This window comes from Artemia franciscana, chromosome 9 (assembly GCF_032884065.1).
Source record: "Artemia franciscana chromosome 9, ASM3288406v1, whole genome shotgun sequence".
In the NCBI taxonomy this organism is placed as follows: domain Eukaryota; kingdom Metazoa; phylum Arthropoda; class Branchiopoda; order Anostraca; family Artemiidae; genus Artemia; species Artemia franciscana.
In genome coordinates, this window is record NC_088871.1 from 14,890,180 (window position 1) to 14,914,924 (window position 24,745).

General features: G+C 34.5%; 1 protein-coding gene and 1 long non-coding RNA gene across 8 annotated transcripts in view; one reads left to right on the forward strand and one right to left on the reverse strand.

Moving 5' to 3' along the window:
- Positions 1-24,745, reverse strand: part of LOC136031042 (putative leucine-rich repeat-containing protein DDB_G0290503) — a 424,748-nt gene that overhangs the window by 388,371 nt on the left and 11,632 nt on the right. For 3 of the 7 annotated variants that reach the window (XM_065710238.1, XM_065710237.1, XM_065710236.1), the window contains exons 2-3: positions 15,868-15,935; positions 5,374-5,597 (exon numbers count right to left, since the gene is read on the reverse strand). In XM_065710238.1, coding sequence (XP_065566310.1) covers positions 5,374-5,597; positions 15,868-15,935 — 292 coding nt within the window. Of the gene's footprint in view, positions 1-5,373; positions 5,598-10,401; positions 10,600-15,867; positions 15,936-18,480; positions 18,544-23,380; positions 23,485-24,745 lie in introns of those variants that run through there. The other 4 variants (XM_065710241.1, XM_065710240.1, XM_065710242.1 and 1 more) reach the window with 3 other exon arrangements.
- On the forward strand, positions 9,666-23,890 carry LOC136031044 (uncharacterized). The gene is made up of 3 exons (XR_010618416.1): positions 9,666-9,982; positions 14,843-15,117; positions 23,404-23,890. It is a non-coding gene; the product is annotated as an uncharacterized LOC136031044 (long non-coding RNA).

A 24,745-nucleotide genomic window follows, 5' to 3' on the forward strand; every position in this document is an offset into this window, starting at 1 on the left:
AGCAAAGAACCAAGCTGAAATTCAAACAGAAAAACGGATCCGCGGCCTAAGCATACTATATCTATAAAACTAGCGCAAACAAAACGACTGATGGTAATTTCCTATGGTTGTATGATTATGCAAAACTAGTGCTAAACATAAAACACAAAACTCATGCATAAAAAGGAAATATACCGTTATTTTAGCCAAAACCACTGTGCAGCTTACAGAAAATAACAGACTAATCTATTAAGTCTGGGATATTGATAACCTTTAATAAAAATTTACACTCTCTTAATATAGCAAACTTAAGAGCCCACGCATGATAAATTTACTACATATTAGACTTACAGCTTGAAAGGGTCAGTTAAACATCTAAAACAAACTACTTTCTTTGGATACTACTACTACTAACAACTCACCGCAGCACCAAGCCACCTGAGGCCAACAAAGCTACTCACTCTCCCAATTCAAAGCCTCCCTTTTTACACCTTCCCAGGAAGTTCCCATTTCCTTTAAATCTTTCTTTATGACGTTCTCATATTGATATTCTAGTGTATCCTGAATAAAACAGTCGCATCCCCCCTTCCATTTGTGTGCAGTATTGACTTAAGGTCTAGTAAACCAGAAGATAGGAGTTTTGGAGATATGCAAAAAATTCAGCAATGAAAGGTGAAAAACATTAGTTAATGTTAAGAAAAAAGCCTCATATCTGTCATGTCTTGCAACAAGAAATATTGCCAATATATTTTTATATATTGCCGAAATGCCAAGACCAAAAAGTAAATGACGCCAGAATAAATCGTTGAATTCTGGAAATACAACATCGCCAACGTCAATTAATTCACATTCCTTATTGAACGGACCTTTTGAGAGTGTCACTCCATCCCCCAAGCTAATCCCAAAGCCAATATACCTGGGAAACTGGTTGAACGAACTAAGGAAAATCAAAACCAAACTAGTCTGGAAATCCTCATGGATTATCCTTGGCTACTCAGGGATATTACTTTTTCAATAATTTTATTCTTCAGGATATTTAAACGTCAAAAACTCAAACCTGCTTGCCTAATGAAGTATATTACTCCATCATTCAAAAACGAAGAGATGGAAGGTGCTGAAAAGGATCGACCGATTAGTACAACACCAGTATGCTGTACCAAATGATACTAAGTCATCTTGAGCTAGATAGACTCCTCCACTTCTATCAGCAAGGCTTCAAATAGGTCAACTTAGATTAAGTGCATAGTCCTAACTAGCACTCCAATCAATAACAACCATAAGTGACTAGAAGGACCCCAGACCAATCATCGACAGCGGTCTACATTCTATGTAGATACAAAATTTTTGTTTTTGGCACATCCTGAGCCTTTAGCACAAGCTTAATAGTAAGAGGATGCTGAAATGCGGCGGTAGTTGAAGGATTATAAAGGGTGATAGTCACGCTCAAGCTGAAGATAGACTCAAGTTAAGCGGCACCAGAGCATAAATGGACGAATTCCTCTCCAAGGAAGTCGAGATATGTGCGATCAGGTTAGTGAAAGGTGTGGAGGATAAAGCGTACGAAGAAAGACTTAAATTATTGTAACTCCCATCACTATGTTTTGGAGGAGAACGCGATCATGTGATACTTAACTATAAGCTCCTTACAAGCTATATTTTCCCAACTTGTTCACACTAGAAACAAATATATATTTTATTGGGAATGAAAAGAAACTTATTAAAGCCCTTGAGCAACTTGTTTTATCAAGCAGTTTTTGGTCCCTGCAATTACACTTCCAACAAAGCGGTGTTAACCAGCAGCACGAGTAGTCTTAATAGGTATTTTGATAGGCAGCGGCACATCTGCCAAATCAGTACTTGTATGATATCCTGACCACACTCAAAAAGCGAAGTTGGGTTAATCATAATGAAATATACCAAAATATGATGAAAATATAATACTTTAGGAACAAAATTATGGAAACTACAACAGAGAATTAATGAAAGCAGGCCAACAAGAGCGCATTATATTAAATACCTAGCCTAACCGCCTCTATAAATTAAATATTTAATTAAAATATACCTACACAGCATTTTATCTCACTCAGGCTAAGCTGATTATCTCCGAGTGCACACATAGATACAGTGAGAAACCGGTTTTATCACAGAGAGAAAACAGAGTGTCATTGCGATATCATACAAGTATCGCCAGATCTTCCACAAGTTGAACACAGACAATTAATTAATATTTGTTGTGTTTCCCGTTTATTCAACCACAACTTGATTCCTCGGCCATTTCTACCACCAAAATTAATTTCAGACAGAGTCGAGTCTTTCCTTTGTGGTCAGAAAAAGAGTGAGAGAAACTCCAAAGAATCTCCGTACATAATCCCTTGCTTGCCATACATAACCAATTCAGCCAATAGGAATCAAGATCATCTTGAGTTTCTAAGAGTAATCATACTCAAGCTTTGACTATAGTAATATAGAAGCTTTGGTGGCAACTATCAAGTTTCTATTCTATATGACGTGTAGCAACAGGTATCTGAATTCTATCTAAAATTATTTGATTAAATTTAACATGGATTAAATCGTTTTAAGTAGCTCATATGCAGAACAATTTGTCTCTTAATAACACTTGCTGCTGCCATTGACGAGTTTCAAGCATTCTATGCGGCAGCAATACTCGATTTATGAAGTCTAACGGGTCTAATTTCTATTCGAAACCATCAAAACAGCTAATTGCGCTTAATGCAATATAACCTTAAATTACCTTTTTAGAAACTTCGAAAGAAAATCAATTCGAACTACGTCAAAATACACGATCAATCGTAATCTATTTCAAGAGAACGTACATTTTCCAGATACTTTAGATATCGCTTCAATCTTTATTTCACTTTTTCTTAATCAGTGCCAAGAAAAACTTGTAAAACGCTTTAAGTTTGAAGTTTCTAATGTCAATCCAAAAAAAAGTTACAGTAGATGTTTACCTCTGACAAAGCTTTCCCTGTGGTGAGTCTTTTATAAAAAACAAAATTAAGAAAAAAAACAGATTTCCATCAATAGTAAAGTGCAAAGAAAAATTTAAATGGAAAAAAATCGCTATGAAAAAGGACATAAAAGTGTAATGAAAAAAAGTGAGGTGAACAATAACACAAACCTTGAAACAAAAAGAAATAACTACAAACAAGTTTAGTTTTAACATCCCTTAAACATTTTAAAGACATTTGTTCTTAACTAGAAACTAAATAGATAGCGTAAATTGAAAGTTTGCTGTTTTGCAAATGGATTGTCTGTATATTAGGAATGAACATATTTAAAAGGAACAAAATACTGATGAATATGTTTTTCGTATTCGACAAACAAAACTGAAATTATCGTTACAAATATACTTATCAAACAATTCGTGTTAATAAACTGCGAACATGAAGCAACTGGGCCCAATAGTAACCGAAATTCATTAAAAAAAATTTAATTTTGATAACAATAGATTCATCAAAGAAGTGTACTTTTATGCTGATTCCAATATAAAAATTCATTAAGTTTTATGTCACCCATCAAGAGCTAAGAGTCTGAGAAATTTGCCTAATTTGCTAAAAAGGGGAAAATACCACCAAAAAGTAAGTCATGCTAATGAAAACCACGTTATCAGATTTAGCGTATCAGAAAGCCTTACCATAGAATTTTCAAGCTCTCATACGCAAAAATTGAGAATTATACAGTTTTACCCAGAAGAAAGAACACGGGTGTGCTCTTATTCGTTTTTTCCCAGGGGTGATTGTTTAGAATCAATGGTCCTTGAGGATCAGGAGAGGGCTTATTCAAAAGGAAATTAAAAGTTGTAGTAAGCTTTTTTAGAGACCTAAAAAATTGGAAGGGAATCAGCTCCCCTCCCACGTCCCTTTTTCATCAAAGTCATCCGACCAACGTTTTCAGATAGCCAATTTGTTCAGCATAGTTGAAAATTTTAATAACTAAGCCTTTGGAGATAATATGACCCCCCCCCTCCTGCAGTCCCTGGGGAAAGGGCTGTAAACTACGAAAATTTAAGTGTTTTTACTTTCACCTTTTTATGTTATTTTACCGAGGGTTGATTCACCATCGTAGTATAATATTCCCTAACACGAATAAATAATGGGTAGGAGATAATAGGCGTGACTTGTGTTGATATGATTTCATCACCATTTGCTAAGCCACGCAGTTCATTGATTGATTGAAGGATCATTTGCATAAAAAGTTTCCATACAAATGGAAGCCCAGAAAGTTCTTGTTGTCCAATTGTAAGCCAGCTTAAGATATTCATACGAGATTAAAAAATAGTTATTAGTCCTTGGCTTGCACCGGTGGAATATTTTGCTTTTGTTGAGACAAAACTAATTTAAATTATTTAAATAATTTTAAAATTAGAATATAGTGATTTACGACATTGAAAGAGGAACATCGTATTGAAATTTTGAGGGGCTCATAAAAAAGGGCTCATTCAAACGGAAATTAAAAGTTCTAGTGCCCTTTCTAAGTGACCAAAAAAATCAGAGGGTACCTAGGCCCCTCCCACGCTCATTTTTTCCCAAAGTCAAAGGATCAAAATTTTGAGATTGTCATTTTGTTCAGCATAATCGAAAAACCAAATAACTATCTCTTTGGGGACGACCTAATCCCCCATTGATTCGTGGCTTATTTATTTGGTAATGAGGTCAATTAACTTATAAATAGTTTCAAGATGAAAACAGTCTCAGTGAAGAGGATAGCAGTATTTAGGTAGCACGGCCTAAATTAATATCACCATCTTCAGGTTAGTTGTTTTCGTCTGATGTTATTGGCAAATTAACTGCAAGAACTAAATGATTACGATTCTATTTAAATTTAATTTGATTATAATTTAATTGAAAATTGAGGAATTGTTTGTAAAATTGCAATTAATCAACTGTGTCCCGAAATAGCAGTATTCATTGGAACTCCCGCCTGTTTGAGTTTGATCTCTTACGAGAACTAATTTTTGCTCGTCAAAACAAGACACCATTTTCCAGAACCAAATTTCCGAGATCCTAAAAATGAATGCCACATCCGTATTTTCAGGATTAAAAGCCATTTTTAATGATTTTCCCCCTTCAAAGTTTTGACTGTGTCAGTTCATTTTTAGCTAATACCAAAACTTTCTATTAAAACAGCAATAGAGTAATTCTATTATTTAAACAGTAACTCCATTAAATTTCTATTAAATTAGAGTAAACAGTATTTCTATTAAATTTCTGTTCGAACAACAATCTACTCAACAGCCTTGAATACCGCAAATCTTTTGTTTCATTTTATTATGGATGTAAATCCATGTAGGTGATCTAGATAAAAACTTGAACAAAAAATTATAATAAGAAAATCAGATAAGACATAGATGACTGAAATACACAGAAAACAGACCTGCAATTCTATATTGTTCTTGGCAAGGTCAGATTTCTCTCCCACTCCATAGAGACGTCCAAATCTTTCTTCAAGGAAATAAATTTTCAATTTCAAGTTGAAATTTTCCTTTCTAAGCTCTTCTAATTGTTCTTCTAGTTCTCTGACACATCTCCCGGTAGATGTATTTGAACGACCTGGAGAGGATTTTCCTGGTGATCTTCCAGCCATTTGACTATATAAAGCTGTGGGAAAAAATGCATAAAATAAAATTAAAAGAGGCAAAAACACCCACAATTAGATAAGAGGTGAAGAAGCACCCACTTAGTGCCCTATCGGATATAAGAAGGAGTTTAAGGTGGGTATTAACGAGCGAAATTCAAATCGAGGGAAATATACCCCTTCAATCTTCAAAATGGACAAAGTATCAAACTTCTCCTTAGAGAAAAATTCTAGCCCCTGCGTTGAATATACCCTTCTTTCAACGGGTTATTACCTGATATATATATATATATATATATATATATATATATATATATATATATATATATATATATATATATATATATATATATATACGGCTACGTCCTATGAGCGGGGCATGGCACATCTATCAGAGTAACCAGCCCCTCAAAAGCTAACCCGATTATTTTCACGGTTTAAGCGAGCCTACCTACGCTTGTATCTCTTATGAGATGGATAGTTTTATTGGATAAAACAGTTGAAACCCATCCCCACCTCTCCACGTAAGGCAACTGTTCACTAGATCACATGTCTATCGTCCTCTTTTTGGGGCTTACATCCAATTTAGGGTTAGGCCCAATATGAAAAATTTTCTAGATCTAATTTCCTCTATTCTCCTTGATGCATTATGTTGGTCAAATCATATACATTTTTTGTTGTGTCCTACGATATAGATGTCTCTTTTTTAGTCAAATTTACGGATATAGCCTCTCTTCATGAGAAAGCCATACTAGTTGTTAAGTTTACAAATCCATCTGCTGTTCAACCCCTCTTAAATCTTAGCATAGTTTATGTCCTTGCGTATGCTTCTTTTACTTTTGCGCGGCTGCGTAGGGAACTACAAGGATCTTCCAATGTCTTGTTTTGCTTCTGATAACTCGACGTTTTACCTGCGCTGTTCTGACCGCGTAACAGTCCCAATCGGGCCTTGCAATCGTTCTGATTTTAACCTTCTCGTGGGATCTTCAGGAGTATGGAATCCACTTTCAGTTGTGACACCAAGCTGTCATTCCTTTGGCACCTTCAGAGGTATGGTGGTTGAATTTTTCCAATAGCTAACTTAGATCTTTAAGTACTAATAATTTTATTTATTATATTATTATTTATTCTTATAACTTAAATATATTTTTACTGTGGCTCTTTTTTTTCTAAATTTATGTGGATTGATTTATTTCTGTCTTTTTTAAATAATTCTTTTTTATTTTTGGAGCTTTATAAAAAAAAAAAAAGGAGGATTGACTTCTGACGAATAGGATGAGTCAGCTCAATAATAACCAGAACTCGAAAACAAGCAAAAAGGTAACATTTAACACATCAAAAATTAGGTTTTATGCTGGCTGCAAATACACAAAATTTATTAAGTTTAATTTTAATGTCCAAAAACTACAAACCTGAGAAAATTTGCCAGGCCTCTTTTTTTAAAGAGGGAAGCACCCCAAAGAAGGCAACAGATCTTAATGAAAATCACACCATCAGATTCAGCCTATCAGAGATCTCTAGTATAGCTGTTCCAAGCCCCCATCTACTAAAAGTGAGATTTTGCATTTATGGTAAGAAAAGAGGTCATGGGTGCTTGTTTGTTTTCTTTTCTCAAGGTTGATCGCATCAAACCAATGATCCTAAAAATGAGGTTTTAAGTTTTTATTGCTTTAGAAAGTTGAACTGTGATAAAGAGTCAAACTTTAACGTAAAGAGCGGGACGTTGAGGGGTCCCTTTCATATACAGAATATTTTCTGTTCCTTTTAAGTTTCAATGTAACTCCTTATTTTAGTTGAAAAAACTTGTTTGTTTTTTTATTTAATATGAATGAGAAGTATTCTTAAAGAACTTTAAGACTTTGGCGTAAAGAGAGAGGGACGGCGAAAGGGCATTCCCCGTCATATATAGAATATCTTATGTTCATTTTACGTCTTAATATTGCTCCTTACTTTGAGTTGAAAGTCCGTTGTCTTTTTTATCAAACACTCTAAGGGTGGATAGTTTCAATTGAAAAACATACTATATTAAAATGATTGTTCTGACTGCTCTAAAGGCCTTCTTTAAGCAGAAACAGCGAAATACTTCATTTATTCCTTTTTCTTAATTAAATTTTTTTTTAAACTGTTTTTTTTAACTGAAATGTTTTTTTAAGGTTTAATAGAAGTGTTTTTTTTTTGTTTTTTTAAGGAGCGAAATTAAAACTTAAAATGAACAGAAGTTACTCCGTGTATGAAAAGGGCTGTTCCCTTTTCAACGCTCGGCTCTTTATGCTAAAGTTTGACTCTTTCTCTAAATTCTACGTTATTAAACAATAAAAAGCTTTAGCGTAAAGAGTGGGGCGTTGAGAAGGGAACAGTCCCTTTCATACACGGAGTAATTTCTGTTCGTTTTAAGTTTTAATGTCGCTCCTTACTTTCAGTTAAACAAAACTATTTTTTTCTGTAATTTCTGAACGTTTTTGAATTAATGCATGTTTGATTTTGGATCTCCGCACATTAATTATTAAATGAAATTTGCACATTAATTTTTTTTTTTTTACTAAATGGCTTTCTCTTAGTTTTGATCAGACGATTTGAGAAATAAGGGGTGGTGAAGGAGGCCTAGTTGCCCTCCAATTTTTCGGCTACTTAAAAAGGAAACTAGAACTTTCAATTTTTAACGAACGTTTTTATTAGTAAAAAATATACGTAACTTAAGAAATAACTTACGTAAAAAAACGTCTATATTTTTATTATGTATATGAGGGGGTTTGTCCCCTCGTTAATACCTCGCTCTTTACACTAAAACTTAAGTACTGTCTCAATTCTTTAAGAATGACCCCTGAATCAGAAAGGCTGTAGAATAAATAGTTGAAATTACTAAAAATATTTTAACATAAAGAGCGAGGTATTTAGGAGGAGAAGAACCCCTCATATGCGCAATAATCTCTGTTCGTTTTAAGTTTTAATGCTACTCCTTACTTTCAATTGAAAAATACTTTTTCATGTTTTTCATTGTTCATTTTTTTTATAGTAATGCTAGAAAATTCTGCGCCCTTTTCATTGAATTTCTCTTCCCCGTGACATATTCCTCCAAGGAAAGATCTTCCCACTTAGCCCCCTCCCCTCAACCAAAAAAATCCCCCTGAAAACATCTGTACACTTCCCAATAACCATTACTGTATGTAAACACTAGTCAAAGTTTGTAACTTGCAGCCCCTCCCCTGGGGACTGCGGGGGAGTAAGTCATCCCCAAAGACATAGTTATTATGGTTTTCACCTATGCGGAACCAAATGGCTATCTCAAAATTTTGATCCGTTGACTTTGGGAAAAAATAAGCGTGGGAGGGGGCCTAGGTGCCCTCCAATTTTTCGGTCACTTAAAAAGGGCACTAGAACTTTTCAATTCCGTCAGAATGAGCCCTCTTGCGACATTCTAGGACCACTTGGTCGATACGATGACCCCTGGAGAAAAGAAAAAAAAACAAATAAACACGCACCCGTGATCTGTCTTCTGGCAAAAAAAAAATACAAAATTCCACATTTTTGTAGATAGGAGCTTGAAATTTTTTTCATAAGGTTCTCTGATACGCTGAATGCGATGGTGTGATTTTCGTTAAGATTCTATTACTTTTATGGGGTGTTTCCCCCTATTTTCCAAAATAGGGAAAATTTTCTCAGGCTCGTAACTTTCGATGACAAAGACTAAATTTGATGAAACTTATATATTTAAAATCAGCATGAAAATCCAATTCTTTTGATGTATCTTTTAGCATCAAAATTCCGTTTTTTAGATCCGATTCTTTTGATGTATCTTTTAGCATCAAAATTCCGTTTTCGTTTACTATTGAGCCGGGTCGCTCCTTACTACAGTTCGTTACCACGAACTGTTTGATCAAAATAATCATGATTTTTTTGGACCAACGACCAGACATTAGTTTCTTTACCAAACTGTCTTCTTCAACCACTAGCGCGTTAGTGCCCGAGCAATTGATTGTCTACTACGTACATACAAAAAAATTCCAAGTTCTCCATTAAAACCATCCCCTTGGAGCTGTCTCTCTTAAATTTAAAAGAAAATAAACCTGTAATTTTGAAAAGCAAAATATGCACCTAGCCTATTTGTTCAACTGTAATAATGTTACCATCCTCAGAGAAGAACTTAACTTTACTCTCGATGCTATTTCCAGCAGCTCACGTGTTCTTATTAGACTTGCTTACTTTAAATTCCGGCTTCAGGCGGAAAATTCAAAACTTAAGAAGCAAGCTTCAATTTATATTGTTTATCGAAGTGTAATATCTGGCATCATTAACCTACTCATTAAACTGACTGTGTCTGAAAACAGGTTTAGCCTGCCTAACAGTCCAGTGGAAAAGGCGGGCAAGTCTAGCAGCCCCAACCCCAAGGGTGCAATTAGAGACCCCCCAGGTACAGTCTTTTTATTCTGTGTTTGATGCCTACATCTCTGCTTAGCTGTAATAAGACCCTTCTGATAATTGCTTGTGCCAGCCAGAAGATCCCTTATCATTTGCTGCTTTTTTTGGCTTGTAGCTTGATTAGCCTAGTTTAATTGGAGTTCACTTTAGCCTACATCATGGGTGATGCCTCGAGAAAGAGCTATAGACCTCCTAGTACCAGAGAGATGAGATCAGACTGCTCCATGCTTAATCATTTAATGAGCAGATTACTATGCTCACTTCACATATTAAAACTCTGAAGAATAAGCAGAAGCTAATTGCAGATTCATTTAGCGATCAAACTCTTAAATCTACAATGGCAGAAGCTGTTAGTTAAGCACTGTCTACTGAGGTTGGTTTTTTGGTTGAGGTATCCGTTAAAAAACTTACCTCTAGTCATGTACCTACTGCTTTTGTTTCTGACAATATGGAAATCATTAAACAAGAGGTATACACTAGCCTAAAAATGGATTTTGATTTGCTTGTTGAGAAATCACTGTAACAATATGACTTGAAGATGTCAAAGCTTGAATCTTCTCTTAATTTGCTTGACTCAGGTTTGTCACGGCTGTAAAAATCTCTGAAACAATTAAATCCTAAGTTGATCTTCTGAGTGATCAGTTTGCCCAAATGAAAATTTCAAATCAGCTGGTCCTATTTGTTTTCTAAGAAAACCCTTATCCAAAAACTTTTGAAAACAAACTCCTTGGATTTTGCAGTACTAGATTTTCTCGTATTCTTGTGACTCAGAATGACATAGTTTCTGTTAGAAGTATTGGAAAACAAGGCTCAGGTTAGAAGCCTCGTTCGATTTCTTGTGGAATTTTTTAGTCCTAGAATGCAACAGCTCATTCTTAGAGAAAAGACAGGTTTACAAGGCAGTGGTGTCTTTATTTCTGAGTCACTCACAAAGCCTAGACTTCAGCTACTCAATTATGCTAAATCAAAGTTTGAGAAGAGGTTTACATGGTCCAGTGGAGGAGAAATACTCACCAAGCTGTCTGATGGTAAAGTGATTACTGTTAAAACGGCATCTCAAGTTGATGCTCTCCATCAGCCAACTACACCCCATCCAAGCCCCTCCCAGGACTGAAATAAGCCATTTCTTTTCTTATAGCTCTGTTTTGTAACTTTGTTTACTATTTAATAGTTTTTCTTATGCTTCCATTTATGTTGTTTTACATTATTCAGTTAAGTGGATTGCACAAACCATTGATATGTCCTCCGACCGCTTCTTTATTGTTTTACCTTTTTCTTTATTTTGTTTTTGCCTTTCTCCTTGTACTTGTTTGTTATCATTTTTTTCCATGAACTTTATAACTTGATATTCTTCTTGATTCTTGCAGATATTTTCTCCTTTGTTGCCTATATGTTTTACCTCTCAATCCACACTCTGTTACTTCAGCCTGCTTGTATGGATATTGTGTTCATTTGTGAAGGTATTGTATGCATCTGTCATGTGTAGCATATCTGGGTGATTTCTCTTTTCTTTTGAATTTTTCAATTCTTAATTTAGTTATCTTTGATCAATCAAGTATTGCTGGTAAACAGGAGGCACACATATTTGAACCTCTTTTGAATCTATGGTTAATTCTAGTTGCAATTATGACACTACTATGGATTATTGTGATAAAATTATGCCCTCGCTCTCTTTAAATAGTAGCTTTAACGTATTTTGTTTGAATGTATGTGGGATGAGAGATAGGTGGGATAGTCTGAAATCGCATTTGTGGTCTGATAATTCTTGCCCTTTTGATGTCATAGGCTTAACAGAAACATGGCTATCTGATAGTGAAAATTTAACAGCTTATTACCGACACATCTGTTCTGCGATTTGCTTAGTCAGCTTTCTGGTGTGGGGACTTTGTCTGAAAAACGGATTTGTATTTTGGGAAATGTTAATTGTAATATGTTAAATGTTGGATTAAGTGATGAATGTGACCATCTTTTTCATGTACTTCCTTCTTCTGGGCAACTTCCTTCAATTTTTTTTTCCTTCTTGTGTTGACCCTACAAGAAATTCTTCCACTTTAATAGATAATATTTTTATTTCTCATTCTCCTAATTTCAAGTTCACTTCTGGTCTTCTTTTCACTGATCTTTCTGATCACTTCCCTATTTATACATCTCTATTTGTGCCTAAAACAGAGATTATTGTGGATGAGAAAGGCGAGTCTTCTTTTAGAACTTTTACAGATGAAGAAATTTCTAACTTAAAACACAGTTTTCAGAGTAATGATTGGTCTAGTGTTCTTGAAGCTAATGATGTTGAATGTGTAACTAGATTATTTTTGTGTCAAGTAGGAACTCTGTTGGATAAGCATTTTCTCTTAGAAAGATGCCAAAGAATTCTACACCTAAATGCCTATGGATGTCTAGAGGTCTGATCAATGCAACATATATGGAGGCGTCTTCGTTCAAGGCTGCATGTAAAAGTAAGACACACTTTGCGAATTTGCGCAAGGTTTGTACTATAGTTAATGAAGTTCTTTTCTGCAAGAAACTCAAACAGTCTTCCCCATGTCCTTATAGGAAAGCTAATGGACCCATTGTGGACAAAAACCCTTAGCGAGTGCCTTCACGTATTTCACCGCACTTCCTTCAGTTCTAATTCCACCCCAGAGTAGAGTAAGTTGTTTTCCCTGGGCAGAAAAGTCTTTTTCCTTTCCCCATGCAGTGCTACTGAGATTTATAGCATCATTTCTCAACTTCCAAGCAGCCTTTCAGTTGATAGTTTTGGTTTGAATAATGTCCTTAAAAAATTGGCCAGTTTGTATCTAACCCTATCTCACACACAACTAACCTCTCTCTTTCTTCTGGCCCTTTTTCCTTGTTTATTAAGTGGGTACTTTTGTACCTTTGCATAAAAAAGATGACTCATCTCTAATTTAAAACTATAGACCTATTCCTCTTCTTCCCGTCATCTCTAAGGTTGTTGAAAAAGTAGTGTATCATAGACTCTCTCCATTTGTATTTAGTACTAATACGATTGCAGGAAATTCTCTCATAACTAAACATCAGTATGGTTTTCGTCCCTCTCTCTCTACCTTGTATGCACTTTCAGAAGCAACAGAGTTTGTGCGTGTTAATCTGGACAAGGGCTTGCGTGTTTTGGGTCTATTTCTTGACTTTTCAATGGCCTTCGATATGGTTGACCACTCTATTCTTTTGTCTAAACATCTTTATTTGGAGAGCATGGAGTCCCATTAGAATGGTTAAGGTCTTATCTGTCAGGGAGATCTCAGTATGTTTTGGTTAAAGGTACATTTTCCTCTATTTTGCTTGTATTGAAAGGTGAGTCAGCCACTTCCATAGCTCAAGGTCTCCTTGACAAAGTAAAGGATTGGTGCAGGTCAAATTGTATGGCTCTTAACAGCCGGAAGAGTACCATTGTCGATTTCAGGACCCCTTACCGTATGATAGACATACAGGAGCCAACCATCCTGACTTGTTGGAACGATATTATACCACAAGTTACTATGGTGAAATTTCTTGATTTGTATCTTGATTGTTTTCTTTCTTTTAAACCACATATAACTCACACCCATTCCCTCATCCTCTGCCAGTCTTCAATGTTGCACTGGATTAACCCATTTCTCCTCCAGATGTTATGGTTTCTCTTTATTATGCTTTTATTTTTCCATACCTTTCTTATTGCTGCTCTATCTGGGGTAGTACTAATAAATCACTTCTCCGCTCACTTCAAAGAGCCCAAAATAGGAAGGTGAAGGCTACTTTTCTTCTCCCTCGGCTTTACCCTTTCTTTATAATAATATTGGAATAGCTCTACTGGATCGTATTGTGGGTAAAAGTACTTTATTTAGTGCTTTCTACTTTTTTAGGTATGCTTCCACCACCTCTGCAGTAATTTTTTCATGGACAGGCTCAGGTAGGTACTCTTCTCTTCTATGTAGTTCTTCTGGCAGATCTATTTTACCCACAAGACATCTACAGCAGCCCAGAGGTGTCCTATTTATTAATAAATTATATTATGGAACTCCATTCTTTTGAATATCCCTCTATTTCTTTCTGCAAAGGCAGTTTTTGTCGTGTCTTTCCAGTTTAGTAATTTCTCTCTCACCTTCGTCTTTATTTTTCCTGTTTTCTCTTTTTCTATTGTTTCTCCTTTTTGGAATTCTTCCCAACTGATATCTCTCTTCTATTCTTTTTAAAATTGTTTTCAGGATTCTTTTTAACTTTTAAAATCCTTGTTTATTGGTCTTTTTCTGTTCTTTTTTCTGATTTTCTAATGTCAACTTGGTCTTTTTTTTCTCTACCTTCTAGGTTTCTATTTATTTCAATTATTATAATTACTACCAGTTTTTTCTGTATGTTAGTGCTTATTCTCCTTCATCTTTATTTGTATTGTTTGATTGAGGCTATTATTTATGGTCCTTTTAGTGCTCTATTATTGTGTTGTATAACAAGCAAAGCTTCCTGACCAAATAACCTTTTTTAACCTTTTTGTAAAAAAGGTTATTTGGTCAGGAAGCTTTGCTTTTTATGGGCCATACAACACAATAATAGAGCACTAAAAGGACCATAAATAATTATGAAACACATTATTCTTTTCCATCTTCAGTTTACAATTTTGTTCACCTTAAATCCTTAACTTGCTTCATCAATCAATCAATCACCATCAATCATTTTATCAATGTTTTTATTAGTATTTTAGTATTAATAAAATGATTGATGATGATTGATTGATTGATGAAGCAAGTTAAGGATTTAAGGTGAACAAATTGTAAACTGAAAATGGAAAAGAATAATGTGTTTCTGCAGCCTAATTAACGAATGTACAACTTTGTATTCATTCAAACTTTTTTTGCAGGGGCAAGCTGAGCCAAAAACTTAGATGCATAATTTGCTACCATCTTTCAATGTCTGTGAGCCTTGACCCACAGGCTAAAGTGCTCTAGTACCCAGCATGCTTCACCTAGAATTTCAACTTTGTCTGACAACTTCTTCAGCAGTCTCCAGGCTCAGACAATCTGTTTTTTATATTCACAGTATTTTAGTCTTACTCTACAGATCAAAACCATCATCTGATTTTACCATATAGGCTATACACTTTACCAACATGCACCTTTTCTTACAAGTCCTATGGTAAGTCTTCTCTCAAAACTGGTTCAAACAATCTATCCCCAGTAGAACTACAGTCTGTAAATGAGCTTACTCATATTTTCATTCTCCATTCTTCTCTTGGTTTTTGCTAGTCTATCAGTAGAATACTTGGATATCCCCTCTTCCAAGAGAGGTCTTGCAGTCCCATAAATGCATTAACCACAAATTCATAGATAAAAATACAACTTTTTTTTTAGATCTGATTAAAAGTTTTTAGCCAAACATGAAAATAAGGGGTGGGTAAATCCCAAAGATGGCTTAAAAAGAAACCCTACGTGTATGTATGCCTTATCAGGGCGCACTAAAAGAATCATACTTTTTTCACTCAGTTTTTGAATATATTTCATTATCTAGCATGTCTTTTAAGAATTTCTAAGCATCTTTTTGCCCCTTCCCTTAGAACAATCATCTGATACCTCTCTTCAACGAATAAGTCTGACTTGTGTTTGAATATACTAGTAGAGAAAAATTATCACCACAAACTCAGAAAGTAAGGGATCCAATGACAAAATATGTCATACACAAAAAAATGACATTGGTGTTCAAAATTACTATGTTGCAAAGAAAATGATGGTAAAGATGTTGTGGTCTGTAACAACTGATGAAGTAACAGAGGTCTTCAATCAGCCTATCAAGATTAAGATTCTTCCTCCACTAAAACATACATTTGACTGTGTTTTGGGATGACACAAACATTTAGAAAGATTGACAAAGAATTCGAAACGTTAATACCTGGCAGGTGGTCTCCTCCACTTGTTTGTCCAAGATCCAGAGTAAAGTCTTGGTTAGTTGAATTAAGACTAGAAAAGAAACATAATATTTAGATTACGTCAAATAAAGAAATTTCACATAGATTCATTTCAAACAGGGAGGGAAGAAGGTTTCTTGGCTGAGTTCCATGATGCTTATCCAAAAAACAAAGGATATTTCACAACATCCAAAATGTGTCAAAATCCTTGTGTTTGTTTCTGAAATCACTTTAACAGTAATAAAAGGTAAAATAATCAGATTAATAACACCTCTTGGCTATTAAGGTCTCTGTGTCAGCCCTGCACTGTGTTGTTACAACAAGGTTTGATCTCTGGGTCCCTTATTACCAAGGCAAGGTCAAACCCAATGCATCACCACAGTACACATGTTAACAGCACGAAAAAATAAATTCACTTTTCAAAAAATCAAATGATTCCCCCCCCCCTCTTCCCTATTGTATTAGTGGAGACTCCATTCATCACTATGTTGTGGGGGCAACACTTTGGTTTGTTTGGAGTGTTTCTTTTTTTGTAGTCTACTAATGCTTATTGCTAAAAAGTGGTAATGGGTCTAACCTCCATGGTTTTTACTGAAAGTGTGGACCTTAGCCAAATTGAAGAACCATCAGATCCCATTTTGCAACGTATCTACATTCACACAAGGATGATTTTTGCTAGTAGCTGGGCCAGAGCATACAATTTCTGAGTTGAAGTGGATATTTATAGTTCATGTCAGAGATGACTATCTGAAGTTATGCAATCAAGTTTTTATTCTACAAAGTCATGTTTCTCCTTTTGATGAGAATGTTCCACTTTAACAGCAAGGCAGGCAGGCAGGCATAAGTTTTGAATTAAAGCGGGACTAAAATAAAAAAGTGCTTAAGATGTTAAACAGTTTCCTGGTCCCATCATCAAAGAAATTTATCTTTCTCTTTGCTAATTTCAAACTAGCAATGCTAAAAAGTTGGCCTTTTGTAAGAAATCAACTTTTAAATGAAGATAGATGGATGTTCTGCTCATCAATAGTCTCTGATAAGCTGATTGCAGTACACAACGTCAGTTTTTTTTTGTACAAAAATTTGTTCATAAAACAAAGGATTTTAAAAATTTTGAGGGGTTGAAATTTTCAGTATTTGGTCAATAATGAAAAAAAAAAATCTGGATATATGACTGCTAAATATGGGTTGCTATACCTTGGTCATCTCTGTGATGAGGGGTTTTAAAGTTTTACTAGTTGGTGTACTAATTACTTGCTTTTGATGCATTTGAAATCAATTCTATGTTCATTATGGAGAGGGAGGTGCAAGTACAAATAGGTTGTTAGAATGCATCTTCTTGGGTAAGGGGTTAAAAACTTCTGCAAATTAATTTACGTTTCACTTGATCAAAAGCATTGGGGGAAAATTGAGTTCAAAATTGACAAGTGAGGCGTTTTAATTAAGAATCATTTATTTGGCCATGATCCAACAAGAGAGGTTTTGCACTTCTACTAATTGATGTACTTTTCTTTTATTTTTTAGCACTGTCTATCTATAGTAGTATGATTATGAAAAGGAACAGATAGCTTTGTAGTACCAAATAGGCTAAAAAAGAGTATATTGCAAGTTTTGAGCCTTTTCATACAATAAAGATTTCAAAAGATCTTGAGGGGCCAGACAGCACCAGTTCTAATGTAAACAGCAAAAAAAAAGAAGAAGAATTCAGATCTGAGGTCTGAGACAATTTAGAGAATTGAAAGTAACATTCAACTGTTTGATTGTGATCATCTTTGTTGCTGAGGGGCTTGCAGCTTTTTCTAGTTTCTGTACTAATTATTGTTTCCTGGTATAAATTTCATGTTAATCCAAATAATTATCCAATATTTCCTTTGTTTATGAAAAATTTGAGAAAGAAAAGTATGTCTCCATATAGTTATGCAGCAATTACAAATAAAAGTGTATCAAAATCATTCAGTTTCACAACTGCCATAAAGACAATGTTTTCTTTTTTTAATATATATTTCAGTATTTAGTATTTGATAGGCAACACCTGGAATAGAAAAGATTATCAAAGCCCTACAAAGATAGATTCAGATTTTCATATTTAACAGGACTTTTCTTTAATGAAAATCAATGTTGCATCATTTTACCACTTAACAACCATTACTCAGAGTTGAGGATTTACAGGGAGTTAAAATACCATTTTATTCCCTGATGGAATTTACTTTCAAAATATTGCATAATAAATCACTCCCATCACCATTTCATAAATAACCTCCAGTGATTATTATAAATTATTTGGAAAGAAAAAAAGAATGAAAAATAAAATGGTCAAGTTTTTTGCTGTTGTTTTTTCTTCAACTAGGTTTTTGTCCTTACAGCAACATTAACCAAAGTATCGGACTTAGTCCTTTCTACCTTTATTAGGTACTAGCCTTTATATACCAAGGACAAATTATTGCAACAGAAAAAATTTTCAAAGTAGATTTATAGCAAAAATAAGGTGCGAAAAATGTATTAAGGCTCATGGAACTTCATAAGGAACAACAAGTAAAGAAAAAAGTGAACACCTAGTAAAGAGCAACCCAGTAAAGGAATATATTATACAGGAAACTTACAGTGCATTGAGTTGAATACCAAGGAAAGTCTCAATTTTTTCCTTCTCTGCAGCTGGTGGGGCACTGAACAATTATAAAGGGCAATCATTTAAAAGCTCATGTTCAAGGAAATGGCTAGAACAAGACTAGAAAAAGTTTTGAGCCAGGAAATGAAGTTGCATGGTCTAAAGAGGGTCAGGTGAGATCTGAATGGAAGCCAGGGAATGGAAGTCACATGGAAAGAGGGTTTTTAATAAAGAATGAAATGGCCTCTAATCTTTTTTCTTCTGACCTTTTTTCTTCTTTTTTCTTTCTTTTTCTTCTGGGAGTCATCATGGTTACAAAAACAGTTTCAACCTAGTCAAGAACAAACCACAACCCATAGTAACCAAAAATAATATAAAAAAACTGGTTAGTGGAAAAAAATTCTATTTGTAGATGATTTATGAATTGTAACTAATTTTTTCTAATAGTCTTAATAGTAAAATGTTATTTTAGAAACTAATTTATTGGAATTGTAATAAATAGCACAAAACCCCTTAAAAGTTAACAGTTTTACTATGGGTGTCTGTGAGTTGTCTTGGATTCCATCTTGCACAAGTTTTCTTGAACTCAAGCTTATTTTGAAAAAGGTTATTGACAGTTCCAATATTAGCATGCACTTCCCATGCAGTAATGTATCTGTTATCCCAAATTAACACCTTAACGTATGGAAAGACTGAGCAAAAAATAGCATATTGCCTTTCCTTCTACAAAAAAAAATATCAAAAACAAGCTAACTTACATGCTTCTTCAGTCAAGAATATTGTAAAAAATGAAGAATATTATAAGAAGTATATAAAATAAATAAAAAAAGGTTGAGCAATTGTTTTAACACTGTGTTCTGTTTTTTTCTTGTCATTTTTATAGAAAGAAAGCAATCTTAAATCATTTGCTTAGACCTATGTTTCTAATCAGTGCTTTCAGGTAACTACAAAAATTCATTACGTATAAAACACACCTTCTTATACAGACGTCATGGAAATGTTTGATATTTAAGAATAATATTCATAAATTCACATTTTTGGGAAATAAGATTGTTATAAATCAATGCCTTTGGAAGATATTACTTTTGAATAATTAATGTAGTTTAAAAAGTAATGGTATGCTATGAATTTTTTTAGCTTATTTTTAGCGATGGTAGTTAAACTTTTTGTAGGCCTACTTAGGCAGGGGCAGCCCGGAGGGGCCTTAGGCTCCCCCAAGATTTTCTGGCACCCTCATTTGCATTCTGCTCTTTTTTTCTTTTTTTTACTCTTTTTTAAGTAAACTTGTCAATTTGATCAATTATTTGGAGGTGATTTACCCAATTAACAACAAAAAGCAAATCTTTCCTATGAATGTAAAGAGCAAAGTTGAAACTTGAAACAAACAAAAATTATTTATCTTCAGCTGGTTCAGTATATATCTGCAAAATTGGCATAAAAATCTTTGATTGCTGCAATGATTCTTCTACAAACATGGAACTTTCCCTTATTCCACAAAAATGGAAACACCTGTTGAAGATAAAAGTGGTATCTTCAACATGTTTCATAAATATGGTAACACAATTATAGCTATTTGTCTATGCACAATGACACATTGAAAAGTAGCCTTGTAGCTAAAAATTCAAAATAGATAAAAATATAAAATCAGGACAAAAGCATAGAATGGATAAGAGATGACGACTGATGGCTGAATGTGCCAAGGGATTGAAGGATATTTCCAGATATTTTGGTAAAATATCTGAAAATACCCAGAAATTGAAAGGAAGTTTTGACTAATAGCAAACCCCCTCCACCTCAAAAAATCTTTAGTTTTGTGACTAACTAAATAGCAAATGGCCCAATAGACCTTTTGTGTGAATAAATTAATCTATGTATTTATTTTAACTATATAGCTAATTTGGTTGAAATTAGGTGAATGAAAGAGTTAAAAGAAATTAGGCCAGGAACAGATCCAAGGGGTCAGAGGGGGCAACAGACCCTCCCTTCAAGACACTTCTGGCACACTTATTCTGTTCTTTTTTTAATCTTTTTTTAAAATAAACATGTCAATTTGGTGCCCACCTCAAGTCACATTGGCCCTCTTGATCCAGTGGCCCCTGCACTAAAGATTTTGCTCTTGACCTGTTAGAGATTCAAACATGAAACTGCTTGCGCAATCAGTTTACAAATCATTTTGTCATAAAATTATAAGATAAACTTTGTTTTCAGGAAAATTAATCATATAATTAAACTTGCTTGCTAGATCTTCATATTGTGTTTTCTTTTTGGCAGATTTTTTTATTCTCTTTCTTAAGAGCCCATTGTTTTAAAGCAGGTTTCTGGGCATCAATGATGGGGATATGATAAGGCAAATTACAACATTAATCTATGTTAAGGAGTACTTTTTTAGCTGCCCCTACCCACTCACCACACAAAAAAATCCTTAATTTTAGTTTTGCGACTAACTAAATAGCAAATGGCCCAATTGGGCTTTTGTGTGATAAATCAATCTACCAATTCATTTTAACTGTATAGCTAATTTGGCTGAAATTAAACAAATGAAAGAATTAAAAGCAATTTAGGCCAGAAACAGATCAATGGATTTGGTGGGGGCAACACTCCCCTTCAAGACACTTCTGACACCCTTATTCAATTCTTTTTTAACCTTTAAAAAAAAAAACTTGTCATTTTGGTGCCCACCTTGAGTCACATTGGTGCCCTTGGTCCAGTGCCCCCCCCAAAGATTTTTTTCTAGATCTGCCCCTGTACTTAGGTGGAGGTATGGAAAAAGTTCCAAAGCTGCCAATAGCAGATTTTGATGGAATTCCAAAGCTGCTGGCACTTTAGCAGCACAATATGTGTTTTGACAGCTTTTCTTTGAGCAAGAAGTATCTTCAAATGTAAAAATGGTATTTTCTGACAAAATCTGTCAACAAATCTAAAAAGTGCCAAATAGCATGGCTGATTTTCTGTCCCAATTTTTGCAGAGCAGTTTACATGTTATCCTGACATTATTCAAGAACTTTGCTCAGTGGAATCAGCTAAAAACCAGTTTACCATACTGTATACAGAGACAATTAGCTTAGGCTCACTAAAATAAACTATTTATATAGAGACAGTATATGGATTAATATATGTTAGGTATTTAATATAATGTGTTCTGGGAAGCCTGTAGTTTCCACAATCTTGCTATTAAAGTCTTATAATTTATAGGTAGGCTACTGCACATGAGTTGAAACAAAAAAAATGCTTGGGAAATATTTAATTTGGGCTATACACTACGTTTGCAAATTAATAGGTGTTGGAGTAAAATATAGTTCAGCTGCAGTTGAAATGTGCTAGCTTCACAAGGCTATAATCAATACTATATTTTATTTTGGTATATTTCATTACAATTAACCAAACTTTACTTCTTGAGTGTTGTTGGGATAACACACAAGTTCTAAACTTTTGACCATCAAAAGGTGTAAATGTAGAAATGGGGCAGTTGAGAACAAAAGATGTTAAGAACAAATTCTTCTGGATAATAGGCCTATGCAGAATAATTGTAGGCTAGTTTATATATTCTGACTGCTCCTTGGCTACACCTCAGCCCCCCTGATCTGTATATAGATAGGCCAAATTACATTGTTCCTGTGTGATTTCTAGTTTTTGATTGAGTTAGAGTTGATTCATGAATTTAAACAAGAGTAATGCATGGGAAATATGTGATTTGGGCTACACACTACATTTTCAAATTTGTGGGTGTCGGAGTAAAGTATAGTTCAGCTATAGGCTTGTTGAAATTTTCTAGCCTTACAAGGCTATAATCAATATGCATAGCCTATTATGAAATAAGCAGCATATTGTCTCCTTAACAGGTTTCCTTCTTAATAGCCCTGATTCTAGACTTCTACTCATCAAAATTTTGTTCATTTTGACCAGAACATCTTAGAAGTAGGCTAGGCTTACCATGGAAAATGTTCAGAACAGAATACAGTAAAATTCTAGTTAATTGACTTCTTGCTCTCTCAGAAAAGGGTTTAGGTTAGGAAAATGAAACTTTCAGGGATAGGTCTACAGGCTAAAGTATGTCCTGGGAAGGAATTTTAAAGTACCCACCTCCACTCCTTCTCTCTCTGGAGAGGCCTGAAATTTGCCTACATGATAGGTCTATACCTCTTGAAATTTTGACAAACAGCATTTACCTTCATTTTCAGTTACTAGTTGCTTTTGCTCTGCCTTTAGTTCTGAAAATGCAATTCTTGTTACTTGAGTAGAATTTTGAGTCATATAAAGGTTTTTTTTTTTTTTCAAAATTAAGGAAATGTATTTGTCTAGGCTATCTTTAAAACCTTATAAAATGGAATTGAGCAAAGTTATAAAGCTGAAAACAATTTTGTTGTACTTCAATTAAGCAGAAGATCTATTTTTCAAGGTTTCATAACACACATATTTTTAAAGGTAATCAAAGGTCAGGGCCCTCTAGAGGGAGAAGGAGTGGAGGTAGTTGCTTCAAAATACCTTCCCAGGACATACTTTAGTCTGTAATTTCATCCCTGAAAGTTTCATTTTCTTAACCTAAACCCTTTCTGAGAAAGCAAGTAAGTAGAATTTTACCCAGAATGCTGGACAAATTGGGCACATCTCTGGAGAATGAGACCTCTGAGCTCACTAACCAACCAAAATTTCGAAATTTTCACTTAATACAGGAGTGGAGGGGTAAAAACAAAATAGGGAAGCCTAATTAACACCAGTGCTCACCCCCTCCCAAAAGTAAGTCTATATCTACTCCTGATTTAGGCTAGGCCTACCTTAATTTAGACTGGAATACTGGCCTGTTTAGTTGGGAGTTACATCCTCTCACACTGAGCTAAACAAGTTTCTGAGATAATTAAAAGTAACTAAACTGCAATTTTCTCACTGACATGACTAACCTATTTTCAAAAATATATTTTAGGCCTCAAGATGTCAGCTAATTTTACTGGATTATCATTCAAACTTTTAAATTTTGTCTGTTGCCGATCAATCCATATTGCCGAACAGATTCGTTCGACAATGTGGGCGGAAAAGGAAAGAGAAAAGCCATGTTGGTGGTAAAGGTACTCTGTGACTTGTAGTAACTGCGGCACATCTTCTTGTCTATGAAATGTATTGAGATTTGACAGAACAAAGAAGAACATATAACAATAATTGAAAAGCTGAGAAACAGATGGAATTTTCAGTTATTAAGAAGAAGCAAATTGAAAAGGAAAAGCGGATTTTTTTGGAAAGACTCCATCAAGCCATCTTCAGTGCTAAACAAAACAAGCAAAAAAGAACTCTAACTGTTTTATGTAGGATGTAATGAGACAAAGAAAGCACTCTTTGTTTCCTATTGTTATGATTTTTTTGTATTTTTTTTTATCAAATGTAGCTGAAAGCACATAAATAAATTTCTAATCCCAGTTGGGGTGCTGGTATCAGTAATGGTACAAATTATTTACAGTACTTATCGTCCATAGTTCCAACTAGGGCTAAGTAGAAATTGGGATGCCCTTAATACGAATAGAAGAATGATCTTAAGGGAAACAGAAAATTTGTAAATGGAGTAAAAAGGAAACCCCAAAACAAATATATATTTATTTCATTTTCCTATTTCAAAAATTTACTTTAAATTTGGCTCGACTCCAAATCAGAACCAAACTCGGACACAAAAATTTGGTGGCCTCTATTCTTTTTCTAATCTCTTTGACTCGAGGCTTAGACTATTCTAATTTTTGGGTTTAAAATGTATTTTTTTGTAAAAGTGCACATGAGAGTCCTGTACCAAATTATTTGGATCATTATAATAGCTATTTTCTATGCTACGTGCTTCTGGGGAGCAGTATAAATTTGTATAAGAAATCTTTGATTAGCTTTTTTTAACAAAATAAATTGGTGTCAAATCCAATTTCATTAAGATTTGATCACTCCTTCGTAAGTTAAAAATACCTCATTTTTTTTAATTTTTCAGAATTACCCCCCCCCCCCCCACAACTCTCTCAAAGAGAGCGGATCCATTCCGGTTATGTCAATCACGTATCTAGGACTTTTTATTATTTTTCCCAGCAAGTTTCATCCCAATCCCTCCACTCTAAGCGTTTTCCAAGATTTTAGGTTCCCCCCAACCCCACAATGTCACTGGATCTAGTCGGGATTTAAAATAAGATCTCTGAGACACGATACCCTTCCAAAAATTAAATTTCATTAAGATCCGATCACCCGTTCGTAAATTAAAAATAACTCATTTATTCAAATTTTTCCGATTTAACCGTTCCCCC